The 21,931-nt window shown below is 33.6% G+C and overlaps 1 protein-coding gene and 1 long non-coding RNA gene across 3 annotated transcripts in view; one reads left to right on the top strand and one right to left on the bottom strand.

Moving 5' to 3' along the window:
• The first annotated feature begins 1,764 nt into the window (after positions 1-1,764).
• Positions 1,765-4,700, top strand: LOC136030550 (uncharacterized). Of its 2 annotated transcripts, none has more exons than XR_010618339.1 (2): positions 1,765-1,860; positions 4,428-4,700. It is a non-coding gene; the product is annotated as an uncharacterized LOC136030550 (long non-coding RNA). The 2 variants fall into 2 exon arrangements; XR_010618338.1 differs by lacking the exon at positions 1,765-1,860 and adding an exon at positions 3,535-3,619.
• Positions 4,701-11,841: 7,141 nt separating this feature from the next.
• The window catches only part of LOC136030548 (transmembrane protein 62-like), a 100,889-nt gene continuing 90,799 nt past the window's right edge, over positions 11,842-21,931 (bottom strand). Inside the window, exons 14-15 of the mRNA XM_065709599.1 lie at positions 19,606-19,730; positions 11,842-17,373 (exon numbers count right to left, since the gene is read on the bottom strand). Coding sequence (XP_065565671.1) covers positions 17,298-17,373; positions 19,606-19,730 — 201 coding nt within the window. The 3' untranslated portion in view covers positions 11,842-17,297. The remainder of the gene's footprint in view (positions 17,374-19,605; positions 19,731-21,931) is intronic.

Genomic DNA, 21,931 nt, shown 5'->3' with positions numbered 1-21,931 from the left:
TCGTTTTTGAATTGGTATATGATGAAATAATTCAGACATCATATGCGGACAAACATGACGTCACTCGATAGACAGACAGACAGACAGACAACTTATTTTAAGATATAAACTAAAAACTAAAAAAGAAAAAAACTAAAAAAAAGGAAAAAAACTGAAAAATAAAGGAGAAAAAGAAAACTTAAAAAAATAAAAATAAAAAAAAGCTAAAAAAAAAGGTAAAAACCGAAAAAGAAACAAAAAAGAAAAAAAGGAAAAAAACAAAAAAATTATTTCATCATATACCAATTCAAAAACTAATGTATATACAGACCTGGAAACCGGGACAAAAATGACGACCGGGACACAGGGAATATAAATGACGACGAGGACACTCAAAGAGAAATTACAGACTGGGACACAACTACAACGGGGACGCCGGGGGGCACAGGGGGATATATAAATGGCGACAGGGACCAAGGGAATGTTCGATTATCAATCACCATCAACAAAACTCAAGGGCAATCATTAGAATAATGAGGTATAGATCTGAATACAGATTGTTTTTCCAATGGACAATTATATGCTGCATGTTCAAGAGTCGGTAAACCTGACAATCTATTTATATGCACAGACAATGGGACAGCGAAGAATGTTGTATATTCGCAAGTTTTACGTAGTTAAAAACATATAATATATATATATATATATATATAATATATATATATATATATATATATATATATATATATATATATATATATATATATATATATATATATATATATATATATATATATATATATATATATATATAATATATATATATATATATATATATATATATATATATATATCTATATATATAAAAATAAGTTGTCTGTGAGATGGATGTGTGGATGGATGTGTGGATGGATGTGTCAGGTGACGTCACCTGAAAAAACTGGATTAGGCGACGTCAAAACTGAAAAAACTAAAAAAAAGGCAAAAACTACAAAAAAAACTAAAAACTAATAAAAAAAAATAAAAAAGCTAAAAAACTAAAAAAACTATAAAGGTAAAAACCAATAAAAAACTAAAAAAAAAACTGAAAAAACTAAAAAAAGGCAAAAACTACAAAAAAAAAACTAAAAACTAATAAAAAAAGTAAAAAAGCTAAAAAACTAAAAAAACTAAAAAAACTAAAAAAAGGTAAAAAAACTAAAAAAAAATAAAAAATAAAAAAAAACTAAAAAAAAGGAAAAAACTGAAAAATAAGCTAAAATAAAGGTAAAAACCAATAAAAAACTAAAAAAAAAAAGGAAAAAAACTAATAAATGACGACACTCAAAGAGAAAGCGACCAGGACAAAAAACTAAAAAAAAAGGCAAAAACTACAAAAAAAACTAAAAACTAATAAAAAAAAATAAAAAAAGCTAAAAAACTAAAAAAACTAAAAAAAGGTAAAAAACTAAAAAAACTAAAAACTAAAAAAAAACTAAAAAAGGTAAAAACTAAAAGAACTAAAAAAGAAAAAAATAAATGACGACACTCAAAGAGAAAGCGACCAGGACAAAAGGAATGTTCGATTAGCAATCAACAAAAGCACCGGGACACAGGGAGTATAAATGACGACCAGGACACAAGTAAAAAAAAAAAATTAACAAAACTAAAAGAAGGTAAAAACTACAAAAAAACTAAAAAGAAAAAAAAAACTAAAAACTAATAAAAAAAACTAAAAAATCTAAAAATCTAAATAAACTAAAAAAGAAAAAAAAAAGGAAAAAAATAAAGGAGAAAAACAAAATCTTCTATATATATAAAAATAAGTTGTCTGTCTGTGGATGTGTGGATGGATGTGTGGATGGATGTGTCAGGTGACGTCACCTGAAAAAACTGGATTAGGTGACGTCAAAACTGAAAAAACTAAAAAAAAGGCAAAAACTACAAAAAAAAAACTAAAAACTAATAAAAAAAATAAAAAAGCTAAAAAACTAAAAAAAACTATAAAGGTAAAAACCAATAAAAAACTAAAAAAAAAAACTGAAAAAACTAAAAAAAGGCAAAAACTACAAAAAAAAAAACTAAAAACTAATAAAAAAAAGTAAAAAAAGCTAAAAAACTAAAAAAATTAAAAAAACTAAAAAAAAGGTAAAAAACTAAAAAAAATAAAAAATAAAAAAAAAACTAAAAAAAAGGAAAAAAACTGAAAAATAAGCTAAAATAAAGGTAAAAACCAATAAAAAACTAAAAAAAAAAAGAAAGAAAAAACTAATAAATGACGACACTCAAAGAGAAAGCGACCAGGACAAAAAACTAAAAAAAAAAGGCAAAAACTACAAAAAAACTAAAAACTAATAAAAAAAATAAAAAAGCTAAAAAACTAAAAAAACTAAAAAAAGGTAAAAAACTAAAAAAACTAAAAACTAAAAAAAAACTAAAAAAGGTAAAAACTAAAAGAACTAAAAAAGAAAAAAATAAATGACGACACTCAAAGAGAAAGCGACCAGGACAAAAGGAATGTTTCGATTAGCAATCAACAAAGCACCGGGACACAGGGAGTATAAATGACGACCAGGACACAAGTAAAAAAAAAAATTAACAAAACTAAAAAGAAGGTAAAAACTACAAAAAAACTAAAAAGAAAAAAAAACTAAAAAACTAATAAAAAAACTAAAAAATCTAAAAATCTAAATAAACTAAAAAAAGAAAAAAAAAGGAAAAAAATAAAGGAGAAAAACAAAACTAAAAAACGAATGTATATACAGACCGGTACACCGGGATACAAATGACGACCAGGACACAGGGAATATAAATAACGACCGGGACACAGGGACACAACTACAACGGGGACACCGGGGGAAACAGGGGGATATAAATGACGACCGGGACAAAAAAACTAAAAAAGAAATAAAAACTAAAAACTAATAAAAAAAACTAAAAAATCTAAAAATCTAAATAAGCTAAAAAAAGAAAAAAAAAGGAAAAAAATAAAGGAGAAAAACAAAACTAAAAAACGAATGTATATACAGACCGGGACACCGGGATACAAATGATGACCGGGACCCGGGACACAGGGAATATAAATGACGACCGGGACACAGGGACACAACTACAACGGGGACACCGGGGGAAACAGGGGGATAACCTGACAATCTATTTATATGCAAAGACAATGGGACAGCAAAGAATGTTGTATATTCGCAAGTTTTACGTAGTTAAAACCATATATATATATATATATCTATATTCACAGGTGGGACATAGGGACACAACTACAATGGCGCGTAACTATTATGGCGCGTAACGACTTACGCGCGCGGGGGGGCTTGGGGGGGGCGCGAAGCGCCCCCACCAACTAGGTGTTGGGGTGGCGCGAAGCGCCACCCCAACAGCTAGTATATATATATATATATACTAGCTGTTGGGGTGGCGCTTCGCGCCACCCCAACACCTAGTTGGTGGGGGCGCTTCGCGCCCCCCCCAAGCCCCCCCCGCGCGCGTAAGTCGTTACGCGCCATTGTAGTTGTGTCCCTATGTCCCACCTGTGAATATATATATATCTATCTATCTTCTATCTATATATATAAAAATAAGTTGTCTGTCTGTCTGTGGATGTGTGGATGGATGTGTCAGGTGACGTCACCTGAAAAAACTGGATTAGGTGACGTCAAAACTGAAAAAAACTAAAAAAAGGCAAAAACTACAAAAAAAAACTAAAAACTAATAAAAAAAATAAAAAAGCTAAAAAACTAAAAAAACTATAAAGGTAAAAAACCAATAAAAAAACTAAAAAAAAAACTGAAAAAACTAAAAAAAAGGCAAAAACTACAAAAAAAAAACTAAAAACTAATAAAAAAAGTATAAAAAGCTAAAAAACTAAAAAAACTAAAAAAAGGTAAAAAACTAAAAAAAATAAAAAATAAAAAAAAACTAAAAAAAAAGGAAAAAACTGAAAAATAAGCTAAAATAAAGGTAAAAAACCAATAAAAAACTAAAAAAAAAAAGGAAAAAACTAATAAATGACGACTCCAAAGAGAAAGCGACCAGGACAAAAGGAATGTTCGATTAGCAATCAACAAAGCACCGGGACACAGGGAGTATAAATGACGACCAGGACATAAGTAAAAAAAAAAAAAACTATCTATATATATAAAAACTAAAAAAAATAAAAAATAAAAAAAAAACTAAAAAAAAAGGAAAAAACTGAAAAATAAGCTAAAATAAAGGTAAAAACCAATAAAAAACTAAAAAAAAAGGAAAAACTAATAAATGACGACACTCAAAGAGAAAGCGACCAGGACAAAAGGAATGTTCGATTAGCAATCAACAAAGCACCGGGACACAGGGAGTATAAATGACGACCAGGACATAAGTAAAAAAAAAAAAACTATCTATATATATAAAAATAAGTTGTTTGTGGATCTGTGGATCGTGGATCAGGTGACGTCACCTGATAAAAACTGGATCAGGTGACGTCAAAACTGAAAAAACTAAAAAAAGGCAAAAACTACAAAAAAAACTAAAAACTAATAAAAAAAATAAAAAAGCTAAAAAAACTAAAAAAACTAAAAAAAGGCAAAAACTACAAAAAAAAACTAAAAACTAATAAAAAAGCTAAAAAACTAAAAAAACTAAAAAAAAGGCAAAAACTACAAAAAAAAACTAAAAACTAATAAAAAAAAATAAAAAAGCTAAAAAAACTAAAAAAACTAAAAAAAGGTAAAAAACTAAAAAATAAATAACGACCGGGACACAGGGACACAACTACAACGGGGACACCGGGGGAAACAGGGGGATATAAATGACGACCGGGACAAAAAAACTAAAAGAAATAAAAACTAAAAACTAATAAAAAAAACTAAAAAATCTAAAAATCTAAATAAGCTAAAAAAGAAAAAAAAAGGAAAAAAATAAAGGAGAAAAACAAAACTAAAAAACGAATGTATATACAGACCGGGACACCGGATACAAATGATGACCGGGACCCGGGACACAGGGAATATAAATGACGACCGGGACACAGGGACACAACTACAACGGGGACACCGGGGGAAACAGGGGGATAACCTGACAATCTATTTATATGCAAAGACAATGGGACAGCAAAGAATGTTGTATATTCGCAAGTTTTTACGTAGTTAAAACCATATATATATATATATCTATATTCACAGGTGGGACATAGGGACACAACTACAATGGCGCGTAACTATTATGGCGCGTAACGACTTACGCGCGCGGGGGGGCTTGGGGGGGGGCGCGAAGCGCCCCCACCAACTAGGTGTTGGGGTGGCGCGAAGCGCCACCCCAACAGCTAGTATATATATATATATATATATATATATATGTATGTTTTTTAACTATGTAAAACTTGCGAATATACAACATTCTTTGCTGTCCCATCGTCTGTGCATATAAATAGATTGTCAGGTTTACCGACTCTTGAACATGCAACGCATAATGGTCCATGGGAAAACAATCCGTATTCAGATCTATACCTCATGATTCTATTGATTGCCCTTGAGCTTTGTTGATGGTGATTGCTAATCGACCATTTCCTTTGTTGCCGTCGTCATTTATATATCCCCCTGTGCCCCCGTTGTAGTTGTGTCCCTGTGTCCGGGTCGTCTTTTATATTCCCTGTGTCCCCGTCGTCATTTGTGTCCCGGTGTCCCAGTCTGTGATTTCTATTTGAGTGTCCCGGGCGTCATTTATATTCGTCAGGATATTGTAGGGCATCGTAGCATCGATGAGTTTAAGCAATTCTTGTCAACTGGTTGTTTCGCCTATAAATAATATTATCTCGAGGTAAGAACTGATCACCGACCACAACGATTGCCACTTTGTTGATAGTTGCGTATCAGGAGGCATCAATTCGATTGCTGTTTTTAAGCAGAAGCACTAAATTATTATTTTTGTGGAAAAGATGATATATATAAATATATATATATTTTTTCTTTTTAGTTTTTTTGTAGTTCTTACCTTTTTTAGTTTTTTTTCTTCTTTTGTATTAATGCTAAAGCCAAGGTTCAAAACCTGGAGCCTCTCGGACCTAGAACCTGAAACATAACGCTTTACCAACTCAGCTACTTCGGCGTGAATACATTCGTTTTGAGCAGCTTCCTCGGGTGTTGCCATTGTAGTTCTTCAGTCATTTTACAATTAGAAATTTCTCTTTCAACGGTCTTCTTACAATTAAAAATTTGTCTTTGAACGATATTCTTAAATACCTGTGTCCTGTTCGTCATTTATATTGCCTGTGTCCCGGTCGTCATTTGTGTCCCGGTATCCCAGTCTGTAATTTCTCCTTGAGTGTCCCGGTCGTTATTTATATTCCCTCTGTCCCGGTCGTCATTTGTGTCCCGGTCTGTAATTTCTCTTTGAGTGTTTTTTCTTTTTAGTATTTTTTAGTTTTTTACATTTTTTCTTTTTTCAGTTTTCTTTTTCTTCTTTATTTTTCAGCTTCACTATGAAATACATATCGCCGAACCTTTGTTTTTTTAACTAAAATCTGGTAGGCATTGATGACCTTATCCAAGTCAAGATCCCAAACCCAATCATCATCGCTATCATTTTCAGTTTTGATATGTTTTGACTCTCGCTGTCCAGGTGGATCTTCATCTAACTGCGCGGTTTTGCGTTCTTTAGCCTCAAGCCTGTTTCCTTGCTGTTCTTTTGATTCCTCGGCACGCTTTCTTTTCTGACTTTCTCTATCAGCAGCAAGTTTTTTGGCATAGACTCTTTGAGCATCTTCATCGGATAATATATATATATATATAATATATATATATATTATATATATATATATATATATATATATATATATGTTTTTAACTACGTAAAACTTGCGAATATACAACATTCTTTGCTGTCCCATCGTCTGTGCATATAAATAGATTGTCAGGTTTACCGACTCTTGAACATGCAACGCATAATGGTCCATGGGAAAACAATCCGTATTCAGATCTATACCTCATGATTCTATTGATTGCCCTTGAGCTTTGTTGATGGTGATTGCTAATCGACCATTTCCTTTGTTGCCGTCGTCATTTATATATCCCCCTGTGCCCCCCGGCGTCCCTGTTGTAGTTGTGTCCCTGTGTCCGGGTCGTCATTTATATTCCCAGTATCCCGGTCGTCATTTGTGTCCCCAGTGTCCCAGTCTGTAATTTCTCTTTGAGCGTCCCAGTCGTCATTTATATTCCCTGTGTCCCGGTCGTCATTTGTGTCCCGGTCTGTAATTTATCTTTGAGTGTCCCGGTCGTCACTTATATATCCCCCTGTGCCCCCGGCATCCCCCTTGTAGTTGTGTCCCTGTGTCCCGGTCGTCATTTATATCTCCCGGTCGTTATTTGTGTCCCAGTCTGTAATTTTTCTTTGAGTGTCCCGGTCGTCAGTTATATTCCCTGTGTCCCGGTTTTTAGTTTTCTTTTTCTCCTTTATTTTTCAGTTTTTTTTCCTTTTTTTCAGTTTTTTTTTTCTTTTTCAATTTTTAGTTTTTTTAGTTTTTTTATTAGTTTTTGTTTTTCTTTTCTTTTTTGTTTTTTTTGTAGTTTTTACCTTTTTTCTAGTTTTTTTTAGTTTTTTTCTTTTTTAGTTTTTACCTTTTTTTAGTTTTTTAGCTTTGTTAGTTTTTTTAGTATTCTCTTTTTAGTTTTTTTGTAGTTTTTACCTTTTTTAGTTTTTTTTTTCTTCTTTTGTATTAATGCTAAAGCCAAGGTTCGAACCTGGAACCTGGAACATAACGCTTTACCAACTCAGCTACTTCGGCTTGAATACATTCGTTTTTGAATTGGTATATGATGAAATAATGTAGACGTCATATAATGACGTCACTCGACAGACAGACAGTCTGTAATTTCTCTTTGAGTGTCCCGGTCGTCATTTATATTGCCTGTGTCCCGGTCGTCATTTGTGTCCCGGTCTGTAATTTCGTCAGTCGACAAACATGACGTCAGACGACAAACAACTTCATGACAACATACAGCTCAATCCTTATAATGACGTCAGTCGACAAACATGACGTCAGTCGAAACACAAACATGACGTCAGTCGACAGACACACAAACAACTTATTTTTATATATATAGATATCCCCCTGTGCCCCCCGGCGTCCCCGTTGTAGTTGTGTCCCTGTCGTCATTTATATTCCCTGTGTCCCGGTCGTCATTCGTGTCCCGGTGTCCCAGTCTGTAATTTCTCTTTTTAATGTCCCGGTCGTCATTTATATTCCCTGTGTCCCGGTTGTCATTTGTGTCCCGGTCTGCATATACATTCGTTTTTGAATTGGTATATGATGAAATAATTGTATTGTTTTTTTCCTTTTTTCTTTTTAGTTTTTTTGGTTTTTACCTTTTTTTAGCTTTTTTTTATTTTTATTTTTTTTAGTTTTCTTTTTCTCCTTTATTTGTCCGCATATGACGTCTGAATTATTTCATCATATACCAATTCAAAAACGAATGTATTCAAGCCGATGTAGCTGATTTGGTAAAGCGTTATGTTCCAGGTTCTAGTTTCGAGAGGTTCCAGGTTCAAATCATTAATACAAAAGAAGAAAAAAACTAAAAAAGGTAAAAACTACAAAAAAAAACTAAAAAGAAAAAAAACTAAAAAAACTAAAAAAGCTAAAAAAAGGTAAAAAACTAAAAACTAAAAAAGAAAAAAAAACTAAAAAAGAAAAAACTAAAAAAAAACTAAAAAAGAAAAAAACTAAAAACCAATAAAAAAACTAAAATAGGCTAAAAAACTAAAAAAATAAAAACAATAAAAAAAGGTAAAAAACTAAAAAACTAAAAACTAAAAAAGAAAAAGACTGAAAAATAAAACAGAAAAATAAAACAAAAAATAAAATAAAAATAAAAATAAAAAAAACTAAAAAAGGTAAAAACTACAAAAAAAACTAAAAAGAAAAAAGAAAAAAACAAAAAAAGCTAAAAAAAGGTAAAAAACAAAAAAACTTTAAAGAAAAAAAGGAAAAAACAAAAAAATTATTTCAAAACTAAAAAAGAAAAAAAACTGAAAAATAAAGGAGAAAAAGAAAAAATAAAAAAAAAATAAAAAAAGGTAAAAACTACAAAAAAAACTAAAAAGAAAAAACTAAAAAAGCTAAAAAAAAAGGTAAAAACAAAAAAAAATAAAAAGAAAAAAAGGAAAAAAAAACAAAAATTTATTTCATCATATATCAATTCAAAAACGAATGTATATACAGACCGGGACACCGGGACACAAATGACGACCGGCACACCGGGACACAGGGAATATAAATGACGACCGGGACACTCAAAGAGAAATTACAGACTGGGACACCGGGACACAAATGACGACCGGGACACAGGGAATATAAATAACCGGGACACAGGGATACAACTATAACGGGGACGCCGGGGGGCACAGGGGGATATATAAATGACGACGAGGACACAGAGAATGTTCGATTAGCAATCACCATCAATAAAGCTCAAGGGCAATCATTAGAATCATGAGGTATAGATCTGAATACGGATTGTTTTTCCCATGGACAATTATATGTTGGTAAACCTGACAATCTATTTATATGCACAGACAATGGGACAGCGAAGAATGTTGTATATTCGCATCATGATCTCTCCACTCTAAGCGTTTTCCAAGATTTCCGGTTTCCTCTTCCAACTCTTCCTCTTCCAACTCTTCCTCTTCCAACCCAATGTCACCGGATCCGGTCAGGATTTAAAATAGGAGCTCTGAGACACGAGGCCCTTCTGAATATCAAATTTTAATAAGATCCGATCACCCATTTGTAAGTTAGAAATACCTCATTTTTTCAATTTTTCCTCTCCCTCCAGCCCCCCCTAAGATGTTCGAATCGGGAAACGACGTTATCAAGTCAATTTGTGCAGGTGCCTGACACGCCTACCAATTTTCATCGTCCTAGCACGTCCAGAAGCACCGAACTCGCCAAAGCACTGGAAATCCCCCCAGCTCCCCCAAAGAGAGCGGATCCGTTCCAATTATGTCAATCACGTATCTAGAACTTGAACTTATTCTTCCCATCTGGTTGAAACCTGATCTCTCCACTCTAAGCATTTTCCAAGATTTCCGGTTTCCCCCTCCAACTCCCCGCAATGTCAGAGCGGATCCGTTCCAATTATGTCAATCACGTATCTAGAACTTGAAGTTGTTCTTCCCATCAGGTTGAAACCCGATGTCTCCACTCTAAGCATTTTCCAAGATTTCCGGTTTCCCCCTCCAACTCCCCGAAATGTCACCGGATCCGGTCCAGATTAAAAAATAAGAGCTCAGAGACACGAGGTCTTTCTAAATATTAAATATCAATAAAATCTGATCACCCGTTCGTAAGTTAAAAATGCCTCATTTTTTCTAATTTTTCCGAATTACCCCACCCCCCCCCCTCCCCCAAAGAGAGCAAATCCAATCTGATTATGCCAATCATGTATCTAGGACTTGTGCTTATTCTTCCCACCAATTATCATCACGATCTCTCCACTCTAAGCATTTTTCAAGATTTCCCGTTTCCCCCTACAACTCCCCCCAATGTCACCAGATCCGGTCAGGATTTAAAATAAGAGCTCTGAGACACGAGGCCCTTCTAAATATAATATTTTATTAAGATCCGATCACACATTCGTAAGTTAGAAATACCTCATTTTTTCAATGTTTTCTCTCCCTCCAGCCCCCCCCCCAAGATGGTCGAATCGGGAAACGACTGTTATCAAGTCAATTTGTGCAGGTCCCTGACACGCCTACCAATTTTCATCGTCCTAGCACGTCCAAAAGCACCGAGTTCGCCAAAGCACTGGAAATACCCCCAACTCCCCCAAAGAGACCGGATCCATTCCAATTAGTTCAATCACGTATCTAGAGCTTGAACCTATTCTTCCCATCAGGTTTCATCCCGATCTCTCCACTCTAAGCGTTTTCCAAGATTTCTCCGGTTTCCAAGATTTCTACTTCCCCCCTCCAACCCCTATGTCTCCGGATACAGTTCGAGTTGAAAATGGAGCATCTGAGACATAAGATCTTTCTATATATCAAATTTCATTAAGATCCAATCACCCATTTGTAAGTTAAAAATACCTCATTTTTTTCTAATTTTTCCGAATTATGTCCAATTATGAATTATGATCCGGTCGGATAAGAGGTTTGAGTAACGAGGTCCTTCTAAATACCAAATTTCATTAAGATCCGATCACTCGTTCGTAAGTTAAAAATGCCTAATTTTTTCGAGTTGTTCCAGATCAACCGCATTAACCCCCCCCCTAATTCCCCCAAGAGAGTGGATTCGGTCCTGTTATGTCAATTACGTATCTAGGACTTATGCTTATTCTTCCCACCAAGTTTTATCCCGATCTCTCCACTCTAAGCGTTTTCCAAGATTTCAAGTTTCCCCCTCCAACTCCCCCCAATTTCACCGCATTCGGTCAGGATTTAAAATAAGAGATCTGTGACATCAAATTTCATTAAGGTCCGATCACCCGTTCGTAAGCTAAAAATACTTCATTTTTCTATTTTTCCTAATTAACCGTCCCCTGCCCCCCCCCCCCCCAGATGGTCGAATCGGGGAAACGACTGTTTCTAATTTAATCTGGTCTGGTCCCTGATACAACTGTCAAATTTCGTCGTCGTAGCTTGACTGGAAGTGCCCAAACTAGTAAAACCGGGAATGAGAGTCAGACTGACAGACAGACAGACCGACAGACAGCTGTATGTCACTTGATAAATATCGCGATCGCTGTATGTCACTTGATAAATACCAAGTGCCATAAAAAAAAGAAAAAAAGGTATATTTTTTTTTTCCTGTACCTTTCTGGCCGTAGGGCCTTATAGGAGAATTTGTTTTGTTGTAAATTTATTGTTTATACGAACTTTGAACTCTGAAGAATATGGTATATCATATAACATTTATTAGCCATGACTAAAATAATTTAAGCATTCGTTAATAGTACATGAGGAGACATGTTATGAACCAAGGCCGTATCCAGGGGAAGGGGGGGGCTTGAGACCCCTCTCCCCGAGATGTTGGCCCAGCTCGTAAAAACATAATAAAAATTAATATAAACAAATTTTTGATGCGTTTTTAAAGTTTTTTTTTGTAACTAAAAAAAAATCCTGGATACGTTCTTGTTATAACAAGAGGCAAGGAGTGTTCCAGAACTCTACCATCATTAACTGTAACTGATAATGAGTTATTATTTTGCGGTCCAAGACAATGAATAACAAAAAATTATAGGTAGTTTGTATAACCAGAACAGACTACAATGTTATGCCCTTTCATAAATCATCAGCATCAGGGGCTAAATTTGCTATTAAGGGCAACTTATCAGGGTTATTTGTTGTCAGGGGCAAAAAACATGTAGAACTATATTCGCAGAGCGGACTACAATGTTATCTATTTTTATCTATTATAAGTATTCCAGGGGCTATTTCAGGCTAATTTTGTTGTCAGGGCAAAACATATACATGTAAAATTGAACAACTATAACTGCAGGCCGGACCATAATGTTAAACTCTTTTATATTTTATAAGATTTTAAGTGACTAAATTTGTTTTCTAGCATTTAGAGATAGGAACAAGTAATTAATGATCATTAATGACAAGTTTTGGAACACACAAAAGATCTTACTTTGAATAATCTAATACATACATATTTCAAGTTCTAACTATATACAGTTACAGCCATTATATTTTTTTCAAAACCTAGCTATGCGAATTAAAACAGACATGGATACACTGATGAGAAAGACACGCAATTATAAACTTTGGTGACGCCTCAACAACTAAATAAACAGAAGAAGTGATTCCCATCTAGCTGCCGCAGGACAGTTCATATTAAGGGCTGAGAGATCGAACTACGAAGTGGTAGCACAGATAAGGACTCCTAATAACACACCTGCATGAAAAGCGAAACGAAAGTACTTAACTTACAGCTCAAACCCAGCCAGTAAGCATTGCTTGAAGCCCCCTCCCCCCTCTCAAAAAAGGATTTTAACAGGTTTGCTTACATTTGAATTTACACTGTTATTGAGACTGAGCTCCCTGTACTGAGATATGCCGCCACCTGCCCCAGGATAGTTCATGAGAGACTATCCCAGTTAAGTTACAAGTTAAGTCAATTTACAAGTCAAGTGCCAGTTAAGTCAGCCATTTCAGTTAAGGGTCGAGAGATCAATCTCCGTAGTGGTAGCATAGACAATCTTCTAAGAACAGATTTGCATTAAAAGCGGAACAAATATACTGAACTTACAGCTTAAATCTAGCCGATACGCAGTTTTCTGACCCCCCCCCCCAAAAAAAAGAAGGATTTTAACAGCCTTGTCTATATTTTCACTTCAATTTTCCTATTATTTGCACTATTGTTAAGGTTGATCTTTCGGTACTGAAATGCTGACCTCTTCCAAGAACAAAAGCCAGTGTACATACCTGACTCATCTGTCCAAGGAATTTAAGTTAAACCGTAAGTTAGAAGTTTTGCTTTCAGTAGTTTTCTGTTTAATTATCTGAATGCGCACCAAAATATATAAGGAGACAAGCATATAGCATACTTATTTTTGTTGTTGAAAATAAATAGACATCAAATCATGAAAGAGAAACTTAAAATAACAGAATATAAGCCTGACAAATTAAACGGAAAAAGTAACAAATTATAGTGACTTTGAAACCTGAAGAATTTAGGGTGCTTATGCATGAATTTATTAGCTAAATATACTTAATAAACATTTAATAATATTCATTACTAGAAATGAATATTGGCAAATATTTATTGACATAACATCATCAAAAATCTCGCTAAGCTCCTAACAATGGAAGTAAATACTAGCAAGTTGTTTTTCTTTTGTTCTTAATGATCATCACAAGCAGGATTAAAGCTGATCTTTGGTCTTTTACATGAGGCAAAAATGATGGCAAACAATCCTTTCCCATCTCAACAAGCTCAATGCTATTGCTTTGGCCACCTCCCTATGACATTATGTCATTTTTGAAGTGGCATGGAAGGGTAAGGACCAGGCAACGAACTTATTAATAATGAGCCTTAGCAATCAAGCAGCAAAAGTGGCTTAGACTACAAAGTTAAAAGCATAAACTAGACTAGAAACACACAAAAAATGATTTATTGACGTAATTTTCTGATTAACGTTGGTATAAAGAGTAGACAGCTTCAGATAACGAAGCTAGGGTCATTACCCCAAAACAAATCCCTATATACAGATACGAGGCGGGGGGCTATCCTGTCTATAGGTTATTTTAAGGAAGGAGGGAGAGGGGTACAAAGTGCAAATATTCAATATATTTTCAATTATTCAGTAGAAAATAACAACTATTTTGGAGAAATTTTAAGCTCCAATGCTAAAAATAACAACCGATAATAAACATGCTTTTAAAGGATTGTGTGATAATGCGATAGCTCTGAAGATAAAGGTACAATACTTGTAACTGTATACAATCTGTAGTTTGTAACTAAAAAATAAAGGTATTACCGCATATACAATGGCACTGAAGAACTAGTAACCAAACTAGTTATGAGGCTGGACTATTTTTCGTCTAAACACCAAAGGCTGGCAAATTTTAGGGATACTTTTTTTTCGGAAGGATGTACCGCTGCTCTCAGGTATAATAGCTCCTAGGTATATTGGGTATAATAACTCCCAGGCATATTACGTCACTTCGAGAGACCTAATTATACCGTTAGGGTGTCTTATAAAGAACGGCATGGAAGTGCCGAATTTTGACTAGTTTGAATAAATTTGTCGAATTTTATTACCTTTTTTCTGATTTTCGTGTTTGTTTTGCGTATATAGCCACAGGATTCCAAATACACGTGTTTATGTATGCCTATACATTCGGCAAGTATAGAGGAAAGTGGGATTCGGACCCAATCTGATTCGAAATCTTAAAATTTTTACAGTTTTTCATACAATTCTTTATATTTTCTACATAATTCACGTATTATTTTTTTAGCATTTTTAAAATTATTCCCCTCCCCCCAGAGAAAGCAAAATACCCGTGCGTAACTATTCTATTAACACTTTGTGATTTGAACTGACCGGAAGGCGATATTTTTTCATTCATAGGTGAGAGTAGACATGAAGTTTGAATAATTCTAAAAAATAGTTTCAATGTCACACGCAAATTACTATAAATTATCACAACTAAAATAAAGTTAACACAACTAACCTACAAACTTTTCATAACGTCGTTTGTAAGGAATGGGTCTTGAAAATTTGTAAATACATTGGAAAGCATTGTAAAGACAATCTCATTTTAAAAACACCAAGTCACATGAAGAGAAAAAAAACTACATGTTATAAACTAGTGCTCAACATGAAGCCAGAGGAGGTTCTATACTACGAAACACAGTGAATCCAAACCAATAAAATTGCTGACCTTTAAAAATTTAAAAACTTTTAAACATTTTAAACTTTTAAACATTTTGAACACTACATTTAAACTATTGGTAATAAAATAAAGAACCATCTAACGTTTTTGCGTAACACAATATTTTTTTTTACAGAGAAAATGGACCAATGCTTTTTAGGCTTGAGTATCCAGGTTTCCAGTAACCAGGCTTAAATTAATTTATTTTTTTTAATTTATTTTAAATATAAATTATTTTTGATTTTTATTTTTATTCAATTTAAGTGATTTAATTAAATAAATAAATAAAATTAAATCATAAACACTGATTAACATAAATTATAAATAATAATTATAATAAATGATAATATAATAAATATAAAATAGTGATAATAACTATAATAATAAACAAATTAATTTCGTATAATTTAAAATTAGTTAAATTCAATAATTCTTAGTAAATTCAAATTTAACATAAATTTTAAATTCGATTCCACGCTTTCATGAAATTTATTTGAATTTCACGTCCTTTTTCATGTTTTTTTTTACAGTGATGGATTAACGGATACTTCTATGGTGGGTTATCTCCCCTCTCCCCATTTCCTGTAGTATCCTTGTACATATTGTAACTATAAAAAAAAACTACAAAAAAATATATGTCTTCTGAAAGACTTTTAGAAGACAAAGGATTTTGATTGTTGAACCTGAACTCGAAAATCAAATTAAACACAAAAACTGGCTGATTATCCACAAACAAACGCAATTTTTGGGAGAAAATATCTATATATATTCAAGAAGCAGGGCATGAGTTCCATTCCATGCTTCAGTGGCTGACTTAACATATTATAGACAAGTAATTTTGTACCTAAACATGTAGGCCTATTCATGGGCAACATTCCCCATTAATTTAGTTTCTCTTTTGTATACACACGATGTCCCACTTATCTTCACAGGACTTGATACAAAAAGGTGAGCGATGAATAAGGATCCTTTCACAGATGTTTATTACGCTTGGGTTGAGTCGCATACCGGGCGTCTTCATAAAGGATATTAGTTAATATTTTCAATGGTAACATCTAATTGTCTTTTCATCTTTAAATTTTTAGACAAAACATGAAGTACATTTTATTAGAAAATCCTTTTTTCGAAGACACTCCCGTCAAAAGCTACACGCATTTGAAAGTTACAGCAAAATTAATCATTTTTGGTAGTTTTTACCTGTTAAACCTCCTTGTAAATTTGACTTCTTTTAATTTGAGCATTAAAAAAAAATTAAACCACAAAATACGTTTTATTTTTTATACAGAATCTAAAAATATAAAATTTGTAAGAGGTTAATATTTAAAATTTTGAAAGCTTCCTTGGGTTGCTCTGAAAAGGACTTCAACTCCCCTTACTGATCATGTTTTTTTTTTTTTTAAGCTTTTAGAGACGGATAAGCATTTGTCACGATAAAATTCATTTTTTCCAGATATTTAGTGCAGATGAATGCATTTAAGCCAAAAATATGAGCCTACAAGGTTGCCACTTGTTTGCTGCTGTAACCCCATTACAGGGGTGCCGACACCCCCTAAACTTAGACCTTTAAAACTCCCATCTAAACGTAATGAGCGTTCGTAAAAATGTGGCCCCTCTGAAGGGGTGCCAATTCTCTGGGAATTATACGCAGTTGTACTCCCCTCTAAGCAAAGTAAACATCCTTAAAGGAATCCCATTTCCACCAGTTAGTTTATCAGATATTTAGCATTGTCAGGTTAAACTGCGGCATTAAATATCAAGGACAATCTTTCCTTCATACTTATTCAAGATGTTATAAATTACCCAATTCTTCATTAAAGTTAATTATAATTAGTTGGCAAATGTGCAAGCAAACGCTAGATGGCAGTTTACGAAATTCATTAGAGTCAATAATTTTGTTGTTTTGAATTGTCTGTGCTGTAAAGCTTTTCGTATTAAAAGAACTCTGAATACGAGGAGTGTGGCTAGTGACTTCATTCTTCTACTTCTTCAGCAAGTATAGCGTTCGTGGCATTTTGCGGTTGATGACTCCAAACTCTTGAAGCGTTCCTGGGAAAAAGAGATTATTAGAAAAATCATATGCATGAAACGGTGGAAGGGACGCCGGGTCAAAACTGACCGAACGTACCAAAACTTGCTGCAAGGATTTAATAATAGTTATAACGTAAACAGAGTCTGAATCACACAAACTTTTACGATGGCTTCCCCCTGTTAGACATGAGGTATTCGATTTCATTAATCAGTAGTATCATTCTCAGCCAGACTGTAATAACATTTAACGATAAACACAAAATTACGCCCAAAACCGGGATGTAATTAGAGCGGGGGTCTCCCTCTCCCTCCTCCTAAGTTCTAAATTTTGCAGAATTTCTGGTCACTTCCCATTCAAGTTATCAAATAATTTTCTATTGCCCCTTCCCCTCCCCCAAAAAATCCCTGCTTACCTACCTGTGTACAACATCAGCACTTATAATGTATCCCATGCATAACTTGGTGAGCTGAAAATGACGCAATTTTTAAGGGTAATTTTTAAAATTGACCAATCCGACTGAAGATTTATGGCATGATGTTTAAAATTAAAAAAAACGTGTTGATAGTTGTTTTGCTATTTCTATGATGAATATAAGAAAAGATACAAAGAGATAGTATTAGCACATAACACTCGGGAAAAATTAGTCTCGATAAAAGATTTTCAAACAAGGTTCTTGCTATTCAAATATTTTTATTTCTGTAGTAAAAGTGTGACGTGAAAATCAACGTAGAATCCGGTTCATTCATAAGCTCAGTTATTTCATGGATAGGTGCGATGTCAAGGACAGGTGGTGGGGTATTAAGCGAAAATCAAATCCAAGTTACAGTTTTAATTGTGCGCAGAAGAGCAATTTCTTTTGCTAATAATGGTTATCTGTTTCGCGTATTCCTTGCAAAAAAATTCGGGGAATTGATATAACTTATTAATATAGTTATGTTTATGATATTATACTAGCTGTTGGGGTGGCACTTCGCACCACCCCAACACCTATTAGGTGGGGGCGATTCGCGCCCCCCCAAGCCTCCCCGCATGCGTTAATCGTTAAATATACAACATTCTTTGAACATGCAACATATAATTGTCCATGGGAAAAACAATCCGTATTCGGATCTATACCTCATGATTCTAATGATTGCCCTTGAGGTCCCGGTCGTCATTTATATTCCCTGTGTCCCAGTCGTCATTTGTGTCCCGGTGTCCCAGTCTGTAATTTCTCTTTGAGTGTCCCGGTCGTCATTTATATTCCCTGTGTCCCGGTCGTCATTTGTGTCCCAGTGTCCCGGTCTGTATATACATTTGTTTTTGAATTGGTATATGATGAAATAATTTTTTTGTTTTTTTCCTTTTTTTCTTTTTATTTTTTTTTGGTTTTATCTTTTTTTTAGCTTTTTTAGTTTTTTTTCTTTTTAGTTTTTTTTGTAGTTTTTACCTTTTTTTATTTTTTTTTATTTTGTTATTTTTTTGTTTTCTTTTTCTCCTTTATTTTTCAGTTTTTTCCTTTTTTTAGGTTTTCTTCTTTTTTAGTTTTTAGTTTTTTTTTAGTTTTTTACCTTTTTTTATTTTTTTTTTATTTCTTTAGTTTTTTAGCTTTTTTTATTAGTTTTTAGTGTTTTTTTCTTTTTATTTTTTTTTTTAGTTTTTACCTTTTTTAGTTTTTTTTTCTTTTTTAGTTTTTAGTTTTTTACCTTTTTTTAGTTTTTTTTTTAGTTTTTTAGAATTTTTAGTTTTTTTCTTTTTAGTTTTTTTGTAGTTTTTACCTTTTTTAGTTTTTTTCTTCTTCTTTTGTATTAATGCTACGGCCAAGGTTCGAACCTGGAACCTCTCGAACCTAGAACCTGGAACATAACGCTTTACCAACTCAGCTACTTTTGCTTGAATACATTCGTTTTTGAATTGGTATATGATGAAATAATTCAGACGTCATATGCGGACAAACACGACGTCAGTCGACAGACACACAAACAGACAACTTATTTTTATATATATAGATTAATTAAATTACATTAAATAACTAATATAGTTAAACTATGTCATGTTACTTCCCAATTAACTTCTCTCACTTTTCCTATTTCGTAAATAAATTCTCAAGTCGAGACTGAAGCTTCATATTCAAATCACAGCAATCATTGCATGATGGCTGCATGGTTCAATAAAGCGTGATATTTCATAATTGAAGAGAAATCATTCTAATAGACAAATCAAAGTTAAAGGCACACGCAACAAACGCAAAAAAAATAAAATCAACTTACAGTAAATGAATTGGTTTGAGATTCTCGGCTGTGATTATTAACGCCAAAGTATATAAGATACTCCAAAACCTGAAAGGACTGAGTATGGCAGCCCAAAAACCGTTAGCAGTGTACAAAATAGCAGTCTGAAAAAGAGTTAAAGGGGATAAAGAAATATCACGAGATGGCACTAAATAAACATAAATTGTTTAGGGACAACGGTCAACTAGGGACCAGGTCAACTCGATCTGGATATCCAAAATGCAAAAAACACACACAAAATATTATCACCAAGCGTAATGGAGACAATAAGCCCCCCCCCCACCTAAATAGCCTGCAAAACTCCCCACTAGCCTCGTGATCAAGGGTTCAGTTTGTACCCTCAATCATACAACTGAAAGTTCTTACAAAACTCATAATTTAACAATATATACTATATCCGAAATGTATTCATGGAGCCTCATAGATTGTCACCGAAATAAGAAAAACACAGAATATTATTACCAAGTTTAAAAGAGACCGCAAAACCTCCAATCCAAATCACCTACAAAACTCCCCACCAATATCATGATCAAAGGTTCCATTTGTGCCTTTAATTATACAACTAAAGATACAGAGCACGACTCAGATTTCAAAAATATATATCATGTCAAAAATGTACTGATGGATCCTCATGGATTCTGGCTTGTAAAATAAATTGTTTTTATGGATTTTTGGCAATGTTGAGAATTTTTTCCAATATTGGGCAATGTCTACGTTAATTTCTATAGTTTCGTCGTACTTATAGTACTATTTAAGAAGTAGGAAATTTTTGTCAGCAATACTTTAGTTAATCAAGGTTGGTTTTTCATTTACTAGGTTTTGTCAAATAATTATAAGGAACGAGCAGGGCAATAAGAAAATACTTGTTATATTTACTCCAGTAGATGCATTTAGGGCTGAATATGGCAGCTACTGGGCGTATACCAACTATGCCTCAATTTAAGAGATACTGAATTATGGAATTCAGCTCTCCAAGATGGAACAACCAATTAAATCTTGAAAAATGTACAACATTTTGTCAAAAATTCTTTTTTGAAAATAAGTCCTCCGATACAATAAATAAACTGAAGGAGAATGACGGCCTGAAATTAAGCAAATCATCACTTTAATATGTCCATACTATTTTGTCTTTTTATCCTAAAATCCTCTTTCCAAATAACATGCAGCCTCATTAAATCAGCGGGACCGCAGCCCAAACTTTGCTCCTGGCTGGCCCTTTTCTCTGAGGAGGGTTGTATCTTGAGATAAATATAGAGAAGGAACTTATGCGGCTTAGGTTCTGTGATATGGCAATTTTATGTTTGCAATGCATAGGGTGTACCAGAAGTTCCCTATACGCAAAGAAAATTGTTTAAAGAGGGGAACAGAAGGTTTACAACGCGTAAATTTGTATTGCACAGTTAAATGAATAAAAAGTAAAGAATTATTTCTCCTTTCGGCTTCCTTTGAATGAATGTTTGGTAGGTCTTGTCGCTACACTGTGTATATTTTGTAGTCTAGAACTTGCTTAAATATACGGATGTTCGTTTTGATTCTGTTTCACGCCTTAATTGAAAAATTCACTATTCCAATTGGTAGAATATTGCTTGAAATAAATAAAAGCTTCCAGAAGAACGGAAATATACAATCCCAAAAGAACATAGTATTCGTGTTTTTTTACAGATCGATTTTTAAAAGTTTCTTCTTGAGAAATTTATAGGAAAATCTTAGAGAATTTTGCTTGTTATCAGACATTCTAGCCAGAAATCATATGGCGACGTCACTTAGTCTTAAGGCTTGCTTATGCATCAATTCCTGTCAGACATGATATTTTTAACAATCCATATAGCGGACCCTTTAGAAGACTATCACACTTGACTATCATGGCACAGAGTTATCATACGATGTAGTAGAAATAGCCTGATGGTACGATCATGTTTTTCTCGAAGCAAAACTCATGTAAGAAAAATGAGAGGCCAGTCAGCCTTAAGATAGTGAATATCTCACAAATATTTACGGTTGGTTACCTAATCGAGTGAAAAGGGTGAGGGCATCGACTTTAGGTTCTGTGAGAAGCCTCATACAAGGAACTGGGGATAAAGAGGAGCCAGTTGTGTTTGGGCGGTCGCTAGAAACATGACTTTATAAATCTCTGGCGTTAAATACCCCTCTTCTACAAATTTACAGTGATTCTACCAGAATCTTGATCACAACCAGTAAAAGTCGAAAAAAATCGCCAGTTAGTCACTTAAGTCCTATGGCTAGCCATCCTCATAAAAGTAGCGACCAGTGGCTAATTTGCATTTCAGCGGAATGGTATTTCCAT

This window comes from Artemia franciscana, chromosome 8 (genome assembly GCF_032884065.1).
Source record: "Artemia franciscana chromosome 8, ASM3288406v1, whole genome shotgun sequence".
In the NCBI taxonomy this organism is placed as follows: Eukaryota; Metazoa; Arthropoda; class Branchiopoda; order Anostraca; family Artemiidae; genus Artemia; species Artemia franciscana.
Note: the sequence above shows the minus strand (reverse complement) of the source record. Positions and strands in the feature narration are given on the sequence as shown.